We start from the raw sequence: 14,146 nt of genomic DNA, 5'->3' as shown, positions 1-14,146 counted from the left end.
TTGCAGAAGGAGGCTGGTAAGTGTACAGTAAGTGCTACTGGTTCAGTCTTCACAAGATAGATAGTGTAGAAGAGGGAGAAAAGATAATTGTATGGTATAAAAATATTCTGGTACTATTTCACTGTTATGTGGGTTTGAAATTGATAGTTTTGAGTGAGTGCTGCTTTTCCTGAATCCAGCAGCTTCACTTTGAAAACCTTTCACTGCATAATGGAACTGCAGCAAATGTTCTTGCATTTTGCTGTGTAATGCTAATGTTCCTTTTGCAGACATCTTAGGGAGGTGAACCTGTTTCATACCTAGAAATGCTTTCAGCTATTCCAAAAGGACAGTTAAAAATCTATTGTGCCAGTAAAAACCTTTAAAACCTTTTCTTAAATGCTTTTGTGCCTGATTAAGTCAATAATCCTTCAGTGTTACTTAGGGGCATGGGCCTGCACAGAGTTATTCTTGTCAGTAGACTTACTGGAGATTTCTGATGGGCATTATAGGTCTCATGTTCCCACTGATTCATGAAATGAACCTCCTGCTGTGCTGTGTGAACGTGTAATGGCAGCTCCAGTTCAGTGTTCAGCTACAGTAACAAATCATTAGAAGAACCAAAAATGCAGTTTAACACATCTCCTGGACACATTTTCACTGTGCAAAGTGTAGTTTAGGGATATCATGGTTTGAAGCCCATGCCTAGTGTGAAGTACTGGTCTGACAGGCACTCCTGTGGCCACAAGAGGCATGGCACAGACACAGGGTAAGGGATTTACAGTTTTCTGTTCTTGGAAGAAAGACATGCTTTAGGAGTGGGTTAAAGACTGTTTCTGAGAAGAGAAAAATTTTATTCAGCCCTAAATGGTGGGCAGAAGATTCCCTCTTTGGAAATACCTAGGCTGCACTCTCTCCCCATTCCTCTCCATCAAGTTGTATTCAAAGGAGAGATTTTACAGTCTTTGCAAGAAGCAGGGCTGGAGTGGAGTAGCTCCTTATTGTATATGTTTCCTCATGAAAAAGGGAACAATGGCTTTTTGAATAGCTCTGGTATTTGCAAGATATGTTTTTAGAGAGAAATAGGTATTGAGGAAAGTTTGGTTTATTTTTTGCATATCAGCAGCTAGGCTGTCATTTATAAGAAAGCAACACTGGTAACATAAAGGAACAGGTTGTGGTGGAAGATGCAGCTTAGTGATTTGGAGACTGACCAGGAGCTGATCTAAAACTGAACTGAACTTTGCACTCATTTTTGCTTGTCATATCATTAGAGTTAGATGAGTTTTCAAAGTGAAAATCTCCCTTCTCATGGAAGGCACTTGATACATTTTGAAATGATGAGCAGAATTAAAAAATAAAATAAACCTCCCTCACCAAAGAAAAACCGACCCCCAAAAAAACCAAAAATACCCATCAAACAAACAAACAAGACTCTTTTTCTGTAGCCTGAGGAGAGAATGCACTTTTCTGCAGAGCTGTTCTAACAAAAGAAATCCTAATAGTTATATTAAAACATTTATTTTTTTCAAGGAGTTGAGATTATGATAGGCACTTCACTAAGTCAAAATCAAGCTAAATTCAGGTCACCTCTGCTGAAGAGTTTTCAGCTGAAAGTCAACAGGATACAATTAACATTCATTATGATGTGACATCTATTAAATTGGTAGAACACAAGTGCTTCTAAACAAGAAAATGCTGTGTGGAACATAATTTGTGTTTTTTGTTTTGCTGCTCTGTGGCATATTAATGCAAATTAAGCCCTGTGCTTCTGTTCCTGAAGCTTAGATCATTCTGTTGTAATGCATTAATGGTATAGGAATTCTTAGGCTAAATGTGCAATATATGAATGTAGAAGGTCCCACTGCAATGAAAACAGATTTCAACTATCTTATCTTCAAAAGAGAATTGTATTACAAAATATAGTTTATGTTCATGTTACATTGCAGTACTTAGTGTATATAAAATGATGAAACAAATAATATATGAAGGAACTCCACAAAGTCATTATATCATCTCAAGAGAAATATATTAATCAGTAGTCTTCACTGGTGTGTAACTTGTATATTTGTTTGACTTGTATATTTGTTTAACCTGTTGTCTCTCTGTAGGAACTCGAGCGTGTTACATCATTGCAGAGTGGCCTTCAGCTAGCAGCGGTTATCTGCACAAATGGAAGAAGGTATCTTGCTTAAGAAACTGCAGAGATTGAAAATGGGGAAGTATTTAACAGGAAATCTGTAAACCCAGGAAGTTTGCTTGCTGATGGTATTTCCTGTTCATGTGCTGAATGCTATTAGCAGTAGTAGTTAGAGATACTGAAACAGTTGCAAACTCTTGAGCTTTCACTTTCGCAGTTGGTAGTTCTCTTTGAAACTGAAAGCTCAGACAGGTACAGAAGGGAGGATGTACCTTCTTAGTTGTCTGTTGGTACAGTCTCATTTTCTGAGTTCCCCTAACAATGCTGATAATCTTATCTACCACGTATTTTGTTGGACTTTTTAGAATTGATTAGAAGTAAGTTTTATTTTATGAATTGTTGAAGATTATATTAATTTTTACCTTGCAGACACTTGAATATAGCAAAGGAAGGGTTCACGCAAACTAGTTTGGGTCTCCTTGCAAATCAGAGGAAACGACAGTTGCTTATTGGACTGCTGAAATCTCTGAGAACAATAAAAACACTGGTAAGTACAGTTGTTTTTGTTCAATTACAAAAATGTTTCTTAATTTCTGCATAGTAATGACTGGAGTTTTTTCTTTTTGCCTTTTTTTTTTTTTTTGGCTTTTTTTAGCAAAGAACTGATGTGCGTTTGAGTGAGATGTTGGAGGTAAGTCCCTACCAGACTGGTATAATTTGATGCTATTCTAAGCCTACATTTGTCAGTCATCTTAATTTTTGTCTTGCAAACAGGGTGTGTGCATAGGATGAAATTATATATTTATTCTTCTTTTAAACTGAGAAAAAGCCTCATATCAAATTAGATATCCCTGCTGCCAGGGGAGTTTATTTTCTATCAAAAACTCATTCCTGCCTTTACATCTGGGCACTGAAGCTTGAGTTAGTTCAGTAAAAATGTTGTGGGGTCTTCACTTATTCCTGCTCTCAACTTATACCTCTTTTCTTTAGCTTGATATTTGCGGGGGAAAAAAGGATGAGATGTAGCTGATTGTTGATAAGCTGGGTCTGGATAAAGAATTTCTATAGATACATTACTATACAAATTTATACATGGGCTCCCTGCTTAGTATTTTATTTGCAAATGTAGTAGCCTTCTGTCCTCATTCTTTGCCTTGGCTTTTTAATTGAATTCTAGAAAACATTGCAACATGCAGGCAATGACAGTGAAAATTCTGGTGCTATTATGTATACAGGCTAAAAATGCAGTAGATACTGCACAGAGAAAAATAGGATCTTGTCTCAAGGTGATGAATTGTATGAAAGAAAGCCTCAGGATTTTATTGACAGCTATAGTACTTGTAGTGTAACAGTTTCGACTTGCAAGTTTGCCATATATTTACAGCTAATACTGGATGGAATGTCATGATGAAAATCCCAGTTATTAAATTTGGAAATTGAATCTTAATAGTTTCAGCTTTCAAGAGTCTGTGAACTTAAATCTATCTTGAGTTAGTCGCCTTGTGTCAGCAAACTTTCTTACTCTTTACCAAGCAAAACTGCACTCATTTTCAGGTGGCATAAATGCTTTCTGCTCAGTAAGCGCTGTACAATGATTTGCTTTTAATTTCTGTGCTGTGTTTTGCTACCCAGGAAATGAACTCTTCACTGTCTACTGGCAGGAATTGTCCTGAGGAGCTGTGGTTGTTGCATTCACACACAGACCCTAATATCTCATTACCATAATTGGTCAGTGATTTTTAAGGGCTGGAACTGTGTTTTGGCAGAGTGCAGTTGTAGAGCTGTACTTAGTGTCTGCTCCCAATAAGTTATCCCAGCTACTGGCCCATTTTTTTTCTGAAATCCTAGAAGTTGGTAGGTTGGAATATGCATGAGACTATTAGTATCACTCTGAGAAGAGCATTTTGTAAGGGTTCCCAATTAAAAAAAGACCTAGAATGAATTTATGGTAGCTTACAAGGCTGAGCTGCCTCTGTAATATATTGGTAATATATCTTATGCAAGCAGGCTTTCTGATTTGAGCCCTGTTAGACTTAATGGAACAAGTACCAGGTTTCCAGCAGAGGGAGATATAAAGACCTTAAAATGCTCTTTAGACCAGTATGCTCTTCTGTTTTCATCTAATGGATAATGTATTTGGGTTTTTTTTGTGTTTTTTACTTAAATTTGATTTGCATTAGAACATTGTTGTTAAAACCAATTTCATTTCAGAACCTCCTCTACGATAATAGCTGAATATAAATTACCCTTGCGTTTTTGCTCTTCAATCAATGACTGAAATTCCAGTAACTGCTTTGCATTTGAGCTCTCTGAAGCATGTAATATAACAGATGTAATTATGACAAAAACCAGAAGCTCTTAGCTATTAAAGAGGGTTTCTCTCCTTCCAAGATTCCTTCTGGTCTCATGTCAAATAGAACACCAGAACAATAGATATATCCAAGGCAGTGCCCATGTCTTGGTAGGATCCCTGGTTTTACATTTTTGTGTGTACATTTTTGATTTGTCCTGACATCCTCATAATACTTCCTGACTGAGCTGTCTACCTATTGGATGTTCTTCTTATATATTAGGACAATACCTCCGTAGTGTGTTCTTTGTTTCCTGAGGCCTTCTGTGAGTCAGTTGTGTTGAAGCTAATTTCTAATGAGCTGGATGTGTCAATTTAAATAGTGTTTATTTGGGCATAATGTTGGGAGTGTCTTCCTTGTCTCCTTTTACATTTTATAAACGATGGGAATAGCCTGCCAGTGCCTGAATTAACCTCCTTCCATGCTCATGAATAGATTACTGGGAAGATGTTAGTTGTTCTATAATAAAAACTTTGATGTATTTTTTATGTACTAATAAGGAAACAATACAGCAAGTTGTTTGCATAAGGTAATGTAATGTAATACCTAGTGTTTCTCAGATGTTGCTAATTATAAACTACCTGCACATTAAGTGCTGCAGTAGACCCTCACTCTTTTCCTTTAACTTGACTGTATAGACAGGAGAGGCAAAATATTTTATTCCTAATGTTTATACATAAGCATGCAAGAAAAATGGGTATTGCACTGTTGCTTCAGATGAGCTTTCAATTGTATTTTATCCTAAGGAAGAGGATTATCCAGGAGCTATTCAACTATGCTTGGAATGCCAGAAAGCTGCCAGCACTTTCAAACACTACAGTTGTATAAGGTAGGGTGACATTGCGCAGATGTCAGCTTTTATATGATTTTATTTGTGATCATTGATTCTCATTCTCTAAAGAAAGTTTAATTGAGAAGTAATTTTCAGCTTAGGAAAGTAAAATTGAGGCAGTTGTAAGAGCGTAAGTATCCTCTGTAGTTCCCACCTGCCTCTACCATGGTTAACTAGTCTTCAGTAATAACACCACATAAACAATGTTTAGACTACATAATTGTTTTGTTACTGTTGTAATATGTTAGCAGGTAAAGTTTCAACTTAAAGTGAATTATAACTGTGCTGCAGCCTCCTGGCTAGAGATACCTGAGCTGAGTTTCTAATGAGAAGTTTCTGTTCTGGAATTAATTTGCCTATAGCAAGATGCCTCCTGCAGGATAACTTAGCCTGATCCTTGTCACTGAAATTAGCAAGTGCAGAGTTACATGCTGACATGAAGAAATTGCTTTCAGAACCGAAACTAATACAAATATCTGCAGTTTCTAACTTAGAAAGACTTAATATTTCCATTGCTTTAAAAAAAAAAAAAAAGAAATAGTGGGAAATGCACATGAACTCCAGCAGGAGATGAAGTAACATCAGATTATTATGGAGGTCCTTCTGTTTGCATGTGGAGAAAGAATAAATAAATGCTGGCTACTCTCTTTAGTGTTTAATAGCAGTTGTTTTTGATGCCTTTTTTTTCTATTTAAACTTTTTTTTGCAGGGTGTTGTACCCAATTTATCTAATAGAAACAAAAAAGGAGGGTGATGGGTATATCCTTTAAATGTAGAGAACTAAGCCGAGATGCTAGAATATCTCTTTTGATAATTAATGTAGGCCTCTAAGGAGAAGATTCACAGCACAGAGGGAAATTGTCTAAAATCAGATATGGTGATTATTTAATGAAAATTGTGCTTTCTGTGCAAGAAGAGAGTATCCTGCCTATTTCTTTGTTGCTTTGACCCTTCGAAACAAAAACATAGTAGTCTTTTTTTTTCCTTTTTTTTATTGCTGCTGTTCTGAAATTTTTAAAGCTGATTGTTGCAAAGGTGCAGTGGTGCCTTTTTTTGTCCTAAATAGTTTCTCTTATGGTAGCTGTTTTTGTTAATTTTTTAATACCTTTTAAACCTTTTTTTTTAATACCTTTTTGTTATACCTTTTAAACCTTTTTTTATAGCTTTTAATTTTTTTTTCTGAGGAAGCCTAAATTCTCTTTTTCTGATAGAATTTCTGTAAGGGGTTCCTGAGCAACAAATAAAAATTACTGTAGTTTTCAAAGACTTGACAGCCCTGACCCTTCTGGGTACGTTGTGGTGTAGACTGGAGCTCCAAACCGAAACACTTAAAACAAGTTTCTTGGGGGTTGGGAATATCTTTGAATTTTTGGTTAAATTCTAGCAGGATGGAGTCTTGTCTAGACCCTCTTCTGCTTTTCAACATACAGCAACAGCAGCTTAATGGTTTATGATGAATTGCTATGTTGTAGCTCAGCAGTAGGGTTTTTGGAAATAAGAAATGGTCTGAAATGTTTATATAATCAGTAATTTTATTCTAAACATTTTTTCATTCATCAATAGTGAGTTAAATTCAAAACTGCAAGACACCTTGGAACAAATAGAGGTAAGAATTATACTGATGTTCAGTATCTGCTAATATTTAACTTCTAAGTATGTGCTAGTATATAATCTCTAAGTACTAGAGCTTTATAGTAAAATGTTAGTAATTACAGAATGTGTACATTTCTTTCAAATGCTCTCTTTGGATGCTGTAGCCATTGCTGTTTATGTAGACTTTAGTGCTCTAATGAACCTAAATGCTCTATAAATGTTATGACCCAGTTCACTAGTTGTGCTCACTGCAACTGGTAGAGCAGTCAAATTAAGGAAGTCACGTAACATTTGAAGTATTAAACTTCTAAACAGTTGTGAAAAGTAAATTAATAGCAAGCCAGTAGGTTTGGATAAGCTGTACAAGAGATCACAGTTTCACAGGAAGCTGTAGAGGTCAGCAAACTGAAACTGCTGGATCAGACTGTGCTAAGCTGCAGGAAGTAAGACTTGAAGAGCTGTGAAGGATGAGACTAAGGTTGGTTTAAGATGGTAGATAGTATCACAAAAGCAAAGAATGTAAAATGCTAAGTGTCTTCCTGGAAACTGGTGGAAAATAAAGGGAATGCTTTGAACTCCACTACTAGGTAATTTTGAGCTGGAACTTGGCAAGCTTTTTGTAGGAAGTCTAGCAATGTAGGTATGTGTAATGTATAAGTGATACATGTAATGCATACACATGTAATGTTTAGCAGGAACCTGAATCAGCTATTTGAACAGCTGTCTACACCCGTTGTCACATGCCCTTCAGAAAGTCAGACTAGCACATGTTTTACTATACCTTGTTATTTAATTCCCTGTGAAATTAAAATTTTGTCAATTTCCTTCAGTTATGTCTTTGTACTTTAGCTTTTATGCAAAGATTTTTTTTTGTTGTTCCTTTTGTCTTTCTCTGACAGTCCTTTATTCAGAGCATGTCTGGTTCAGAGAAACTGGTGGAATGACTGTTTTCTTACCACTAACACAGGCTGTGTCAGAATGAGCACTCATTTTTCCCTTGTGAGCAAATACTGATGTTGCTTAAAAGGAGACATGCATTTTTACTTCCTTCCAGTAACAGTTTTGAAGAGCAAATTCTGATCTTATCAAAATATGATAAAATGTGCCATATTGGTTGGTAAGAGAAATTCGCAGCTAACTAAATAATCATGATCAAGTTTTTATTATTTGTGCATTTATAAAAATATCTTAATTTCTTCCTGTGAAAGTATCTTATTTTTTACTGGAGTTATGCCCGTGCATATGGAAGAAACATCATGGGGTCATGAAACATGAAGTCATCCTGTGGTCCATAGAGTATTGCTGAAAAATACATGGTTTAATTAATATACAATAATTATTAATTAATTTACAATAATATTAGGAATTCCATAATGAGTCTTTTCAATAGTTGTATGCCTCTACTTAAGTGCATTCATTTTTCCTTTTTTTAAAATATTTTTTTTAACTTGGGTTTTATTATAGATCTTACTTTTATACAAAGTTACACATAATGATAGCTTTTACAAATACAAGATGGCTTTAGTGGAAGGAACTATTGAAAAATGTAACAGAAAAGATTAATGTTTGCTGTTTAAGAGCTCCGTTCATGAGCAGTTTGATAACCCAGTTTTTTTCTTTGTACAGATGTTCTGCAAGAAATGAGAGAGAATTTTTTAAAAAAATCCGTGTATATGTCTAAAATTCAAATTGCTGAGTAATGTTTTAGAGAAGTTCTGGATCTTTAGGTTACTTGTCCTTTTACCATTTGGCTTAGGGAAGAAAGTACAATGAACAACCCCCACCAAATCTCTAGGATCAGCACCAAAAATATTTTGTGGCTAATGATGTAATTCATGAAAATTTTCCAATGGATTAAGTAAAAGTACATAACAGACCAAACACCCATCTACTGTGGTTTCTATTTTTAAGAGCAAGACTGTATTGCAAGGTCATTAAATAATAAGAATTGAAATAGTTTTAATATCTAGCAAGAAAAGAACATATTAACTCTGTATGTTGTGTTATTGATTAATCCTGTTTTTATTTTTTGCATTGTTGGTTGAAAAAAACTAGGATTAGGTTGTGTGTCTGAATATATTCCAGTGTCTACATGAGAATTATGTTATTAAGCTACATAGTCATGTTCTTTAAATTCTGAAAGCTTTATTAGTCATTAAATACATGATCCTATTAAAGGTTTTTTTCACTTAGAGTACACAGTAGGTGAACTGCATTTTTTGCATATTTGTTCAGTATGCTCAGACACAGCTCTGCTGGCAGAACCTGTATTTGTGTGTCTCCTTTCTTTTTTGACTCTCTCAGATACTAATTGTTGTGCTGATGTAGTATTCTATAAATGGCTCTCTTGCCAATGAACTTGTAATTCAGTGTTAGCTCCATTTAAGAGATGCAGTCAGAGAGTTAAGAAGTCTGTAATGGAATTGACTGAGCTGAAACCACTAGATCTAATTTTTCGTAGGGGAAGTAGACCAGCTGGGAAATCCCAGCTTTCCCATATTGATGTTCCTGGCCTTCTCAAAGTAACCATCACTTTGAATTTGACTGCAGTGTTCTTGCTTGTTCTTGGGAGTGGTGGAACTCTATGGCTGCCAATGAAGTACTTACACTGCGAGAACTAACACTTAAGGACCTCAGAACAGTCCAGTCACACACAGTCTTGGTTACTTTACAACCATAATTATCACACTATTTAAATAAACATCTTCCTCACTTGCTGTTGTTTAAGTAATGTATTACTTGGCCTTTTTTTTTCTTTAGTGTTTAACACATTTTTTCTTCCATTTTTATAGGAACAATTGGATGTAGCGCTTTCCAAAATATGCAAGAATTTCGACATCAATCATTATACAAAGGTTCAGCAGGCTTACAGGCTGCTAGGAAAAACACAGGTTAGTACTTATCTTCTGAGAAAGTCACAAAGAATAGTCATGTCACAGCATGAAGCTTTGAGTACTGTGATGGAAATTTATTTCCCTAGTTGTTGTGGTTTACTCCCAGGTGGCAGCTAAGCCCTCCACAGCTGCTCGCTTCCTCCTCGGTGTGATGGCAAAGTCAGAGAGCAGGCAGGTGTTCAGTCATCCCCAAAGGACTCCAGCATGTGTAACAGTGGCTTACCAAGACAAACTTCATCACTCCAAACACCCCCCTGTTCTTTCTTCTTGCCCCAGCTTTTATTACTAAGCATGACACCACATGTTATGGAACATCCTTTTGCTCAGTTGGGGTCAGCTGTCCTGGCTGTGTCTCTTCCCAACTCCTTCTGCACCCCCAGCCCCCTGTGCAGGGTTGGGGATGCAGAAGCACAAAAGACCTTGACCCTCTTTAAGTTGTGCTCAGCAATGGCTAAAACATCCCTGAATTATCAACACTGTTTGCAGCACAAATCAAAAACACAGCCCCATGCCTCATGCCAGCTACTGTGAAGAAATTAACTCTATGCCAGCCAAAACCAGCACACTAATGGTGATGGATCTTGCCAAATATATGTATACAGAGATTTTTATAATGCCTGTGTAATTTAACAGTACTTGCTAAAGGTAAGCTGTGTGTTACTGCAACGTGAAGTTTTTTGGACGGATCATAACAGTAACAGTTGCATATTTCAGCTCTGTTTATACTGTTGTTTGCACTGTTCATTCTATTTGGTCATGTGAATGCTATTTTTTATAGCTATATCTATTTTTCTGCATTGTGCACTACCTCTGCCTTGAGTATTTCCATTTTATATTGTACTGTTAACATGATGGCAATGGAACATGCGAGGAGATAGATTTTTGCAGTAAAGCACATCCCCTGGCATGTCAAACACACTCTGAACATGTCCTGAAAGTTACATCTGTGTGTGCCTAGAGCACTTTCTGTGTATATAAGAGTATACCTAGGTTCTTCCTATAGGATGGAGTTCTCTTCTGTTTGGTGCACTGCCTTGAGACCTCATTGTGGAAACCCAGGGCACCAGGAATATTTCTCTGTCTGCTCTGAGGTGTCCTGACCCCCAGGGGAGCACTGACTTTGACCCTCATTCATGGAGAAAGTTTCCTAGAATTCAAGATAGACTAGAGTCCACAGAAGTGTAAAATAGATCATAGAGAGTAGTGTAGGTGTATCACTTGGTGAGACATTTAGGATTTTTAGTATATTGTGGATAGAAGCACGATGGAGGGCACAGGGTGCTGTCCTGAGTTTGTTCTTCATGCTTCTTCCTTCTTCTTGGGTTTGGGTGGCATTTTGCAATTGGGCAGAAAAGTCCACATTGAGGGCTCTTTATTGGGTTAAAAGGGAAAATAATCTAGGTGTCAGTTCTTGATTGGATAATTTAGTCTGAAAAGACCTTGTAACAAGAGATTGTTGGCCATTTTGTGCCTTCTAATGAAAAGCTGCTGACCTCACAGTAGTGAGACAGTTTTCCTGATAAGAAATAATACACACCTGAGTCCAAACATGAACTACCATCTCAAGTGCCTTCAGTCCAGACCCAGAGAAACAGATGCTTCATATTGGTTTGTTTCTCTGAGAAGGCAATCAATTTCCTTCAGAAGCTGTGATGTACGAGAGCTAATATCTAGGTCATGTGAAGTAAGGGGGATAAGGAGACATGAAAGTCTTGGAGGCATGTTTTGTCAGTGATCAGTGCTCATAATACAGCTGAATGGGGTGGTGCCAGTGAAACAAGGACTGATTTACTTAGGGAAGAGATTTCCCCAGAAAGTTTTAGTTGCTGAAGATCAAGTCAAAGCACCTGTCCTCTGGTGAAGACAGGACAAGAACCCCAATCATTTTTTACTATGCTTAGCTTTTTTAATGCTTTTTCCAGATTTCAAGAAATCTTATATAAGATTGCCTTTCTTGGGTTTGTTTTAAAGTTTTGTTTGTTTTGCTTCTGTCTAATTAGAACCTTTCTAATAAAGTTTGGTTCTTTTTTTCCTGGCTTGACTGTAAAACCAGTGCAGCTCTGCAATAGTATAGAAGTGGATTAATCTTCCCATACTTTGTTAATGTGCAGAGCTATTGGAATGCCTAAAGACTGCAACTTAAAATCAGGGGAGAAGAAGATTTTTTTAGTGCACTGTATTCAGTTTCTTATTTACTGAAGAAAAATAGGTACAATGCATTCACTGCATGTCAAGTACTTGACATGTCGAGAAAGGCAGAGATTTGTTGGAGAGGAGTGAAGTTTCTGGCAAAATAAAAGTGTTATTTGTTACTGCATGGTTTTGCTTGCTTTTTTCCATTATAGGGTGTCTTGGTTTTGGGATTTTGTTATTACTAGTAAAGTATGTATTTTGAACTTGTCCTAAAATAATTTAGTTGCATTTTTATTCAAATCTTTCCCATATTGACCTCTTCTCAGTAAACAAAATGTCAAGGTCCTTCAGTATCTTCAATACTTTTCATTATTTCATTTGTCATTCTGTTTTCTTTAGGTAATCAGGTTAGGACTAACTATAGGAAATGGGCTATTTTCAATAGGATTTAAGCAGAATAGCTCTTCATTTCTTGTGGAGTAATTGAGTTCTCAGCTCTTGTTGGTAGCTAAAAATATCAAATAGGAAATAGTGAAAATGAATGCTTTCAAATCTTCTGATTACATACATGTGAAAACAGTGACAAAATTCAATTTCTGAAATAGAATAATGTTACACGCAGTTCATTAAGAACAGGGACACTTGGGAAACATCCTGACCTGAAACTCAGACATGATTATGGCAAAACGAATATGTTACATAATCATTAGTCCTTACTACATATTACTTTTTCCAGGAAAAAGTAGTCTTTTTTAAAAAAAAAAATGTTTTTTCTACCAAAAAGAGGAATTTTGTAGGAAATTTATTTATATGATATGCATGCCTTTCTGTAATGCTTAATTGTACCTTGGGTTCTTCACTCTGGCAAGTGGATTAAGACTTTGTGCTTTTAATTTCAATGATTGCAAAGGAAATATTTTTGATTTATTTGGCAGTGTTTCCAGTGGGAGAAAAAGCATGAATCTCAACTCATTTATTTTTGACATGTTACCAATGATTGGGAGGAGGGTAAATGAGAGAGTAAATTCTATAATCAGCTATATTATATTCATATTTATTAGTGACAGTGTACAAAAAAAAAAGGTAAAGAGGGAAGATGGCAGAGGAAACTTATTTTACTTGCAATACCTGAACTCTTTAATGTGACCATCTTGTAATATTGCCAAGATCTGTGTTAGGTATTTTTGAGACAGAGATTGGAGGACAGGCTTACAAGTGTTCAGTACTGAAAAAGATGTATGTTAGAAGATGTTGGCTAAAAGATGATGGCAGATGACAAATTGAATTTTACTGTTTGGTTTTATGTTACTCCATTTCTTTCAGACAGCAATGGACCAGTTACATATGCACTTCACCCAAGCCATTCACAACACTGTCTTTCAAGTAGTACTTGGATATGTGGAGCTGTGTGCAGGAAACACAGACACCAAGTTCCAGAAGCTGCAGTACAAAGACCTCTGTACAGTATGTAATTCTGGCATATATGTTTTTAATCTGAATTTTTTCACTGTTGTACATTTTGTCAGTAGGGACTCATTTGTTAACCCTATAGTTACTCTAGATTTTTAATACTGCTTATGACTCTTTGAGATATTTGTTAGTCATAACTTAATGCTGATTTTGATTGCACTACATCTTAGCACCTTGGAGATTTTGTACACTCCATCTAACAAACAAAGACCAACATTTCCAAATGTGTGTGTCTTCAGTATGATATACTAGTTATTGGAGTAACTATTATCTTTGAACTTCATTCCAGTGCATTCATGATTTCTCTGATACTGCATTTCAGTAAGAATTCTTGTAAAGATTCTAATTTAATTGGTGTCTTCCCATTATTCCTGACTTTACGTCATTCACTTTTCATTCTCACATTTAATTTTGCACTTTTGATACCAGGATCAGGGACAGCTATAATATTGAGATGAGAAAGCCTGATGATAGGCAGATCATGGGCTGGGAATATACATATGTTTTCATCTACTGCAAAATTAAGTGCAGTTTCTTGCATATTTTGTAATGTTTTTAGAATGAACATAGCATTTTTTAATTCACTCTTTTAATTTTTTCATTTTGGATTTTACTGTTACAGTCTGAGAAATTTTCTAAAAATTCAGTGATGGGGAAGAATATGAGATATTTTAGGTGGTTGTAATGTTGAATTACAATTTGAAATTATGTTTCTATCTTGAATGTTCTTTAGGATGTTTGTTTTAGTCACAGA

General features: G+C 35.9%; 1 protein-coding gene across 2 annotated transcripts in view; it reads left to right on the top strand.

Annotated features, from left to right (window-relative positions):
• VPS50 (VPS50 subunit of EARP/GARPII complex) overlaps window positions 1–14,146 on the top strand; it is a 77,588-nt gene that overhangs the window by 16,171 nt on the left and 47,271 nt on the right. For both annotated transcript variants that reach the window (XM_084215247.1, XM_084215248.1), the window contains exons 6-12: window positions 2,091–2,161; window positions 2,549–2,666; window positions 2,775–2,810; window positions 5,217–5,299; window positions 6,866–6,908; window positions 9,688–9,786; window positions 13,246–13,386. In XM_084215247.1, the coding sequence (XP_084071373.1) occupies window positions 2,091–2,161; window positions 2,549–2,666; window positions 2,775–2,810; window positions 5,217–5,299; window positions 6,866–6,908; window positions 9,688–9,786; window positions 13,246–13,386 (591 nt within the window). The remainder of the gene's footprint in view (window positions 1–2,090; window positions 2,162–2,548; window positions 2,667–2,774; window positions 2,811–5,216; window positions 5,300–6,865; window positions 6,909–9,687; window positions 9,787–13,245; window positions 13,387–14,146) is intronic.

This window comes from Fringilla coelebs (assembly GCF_963513975.1).
Source record: "Fringilla coelebs genome assembly, chromosome: 1".
In the NCBI taxonomy this organism is placed as follows: domain Eukaryota; kingdom Metazoa; phylum Chordata; class Aves; order Passeriformes; family Fringillidae; genus Fringilla; species Fringilla coelebs.
The sequence above is the reverse complement of the archived record's forward strand: the minus strand, read 5'-3'. Positions and strand labels throughout refer to the sequence as shown.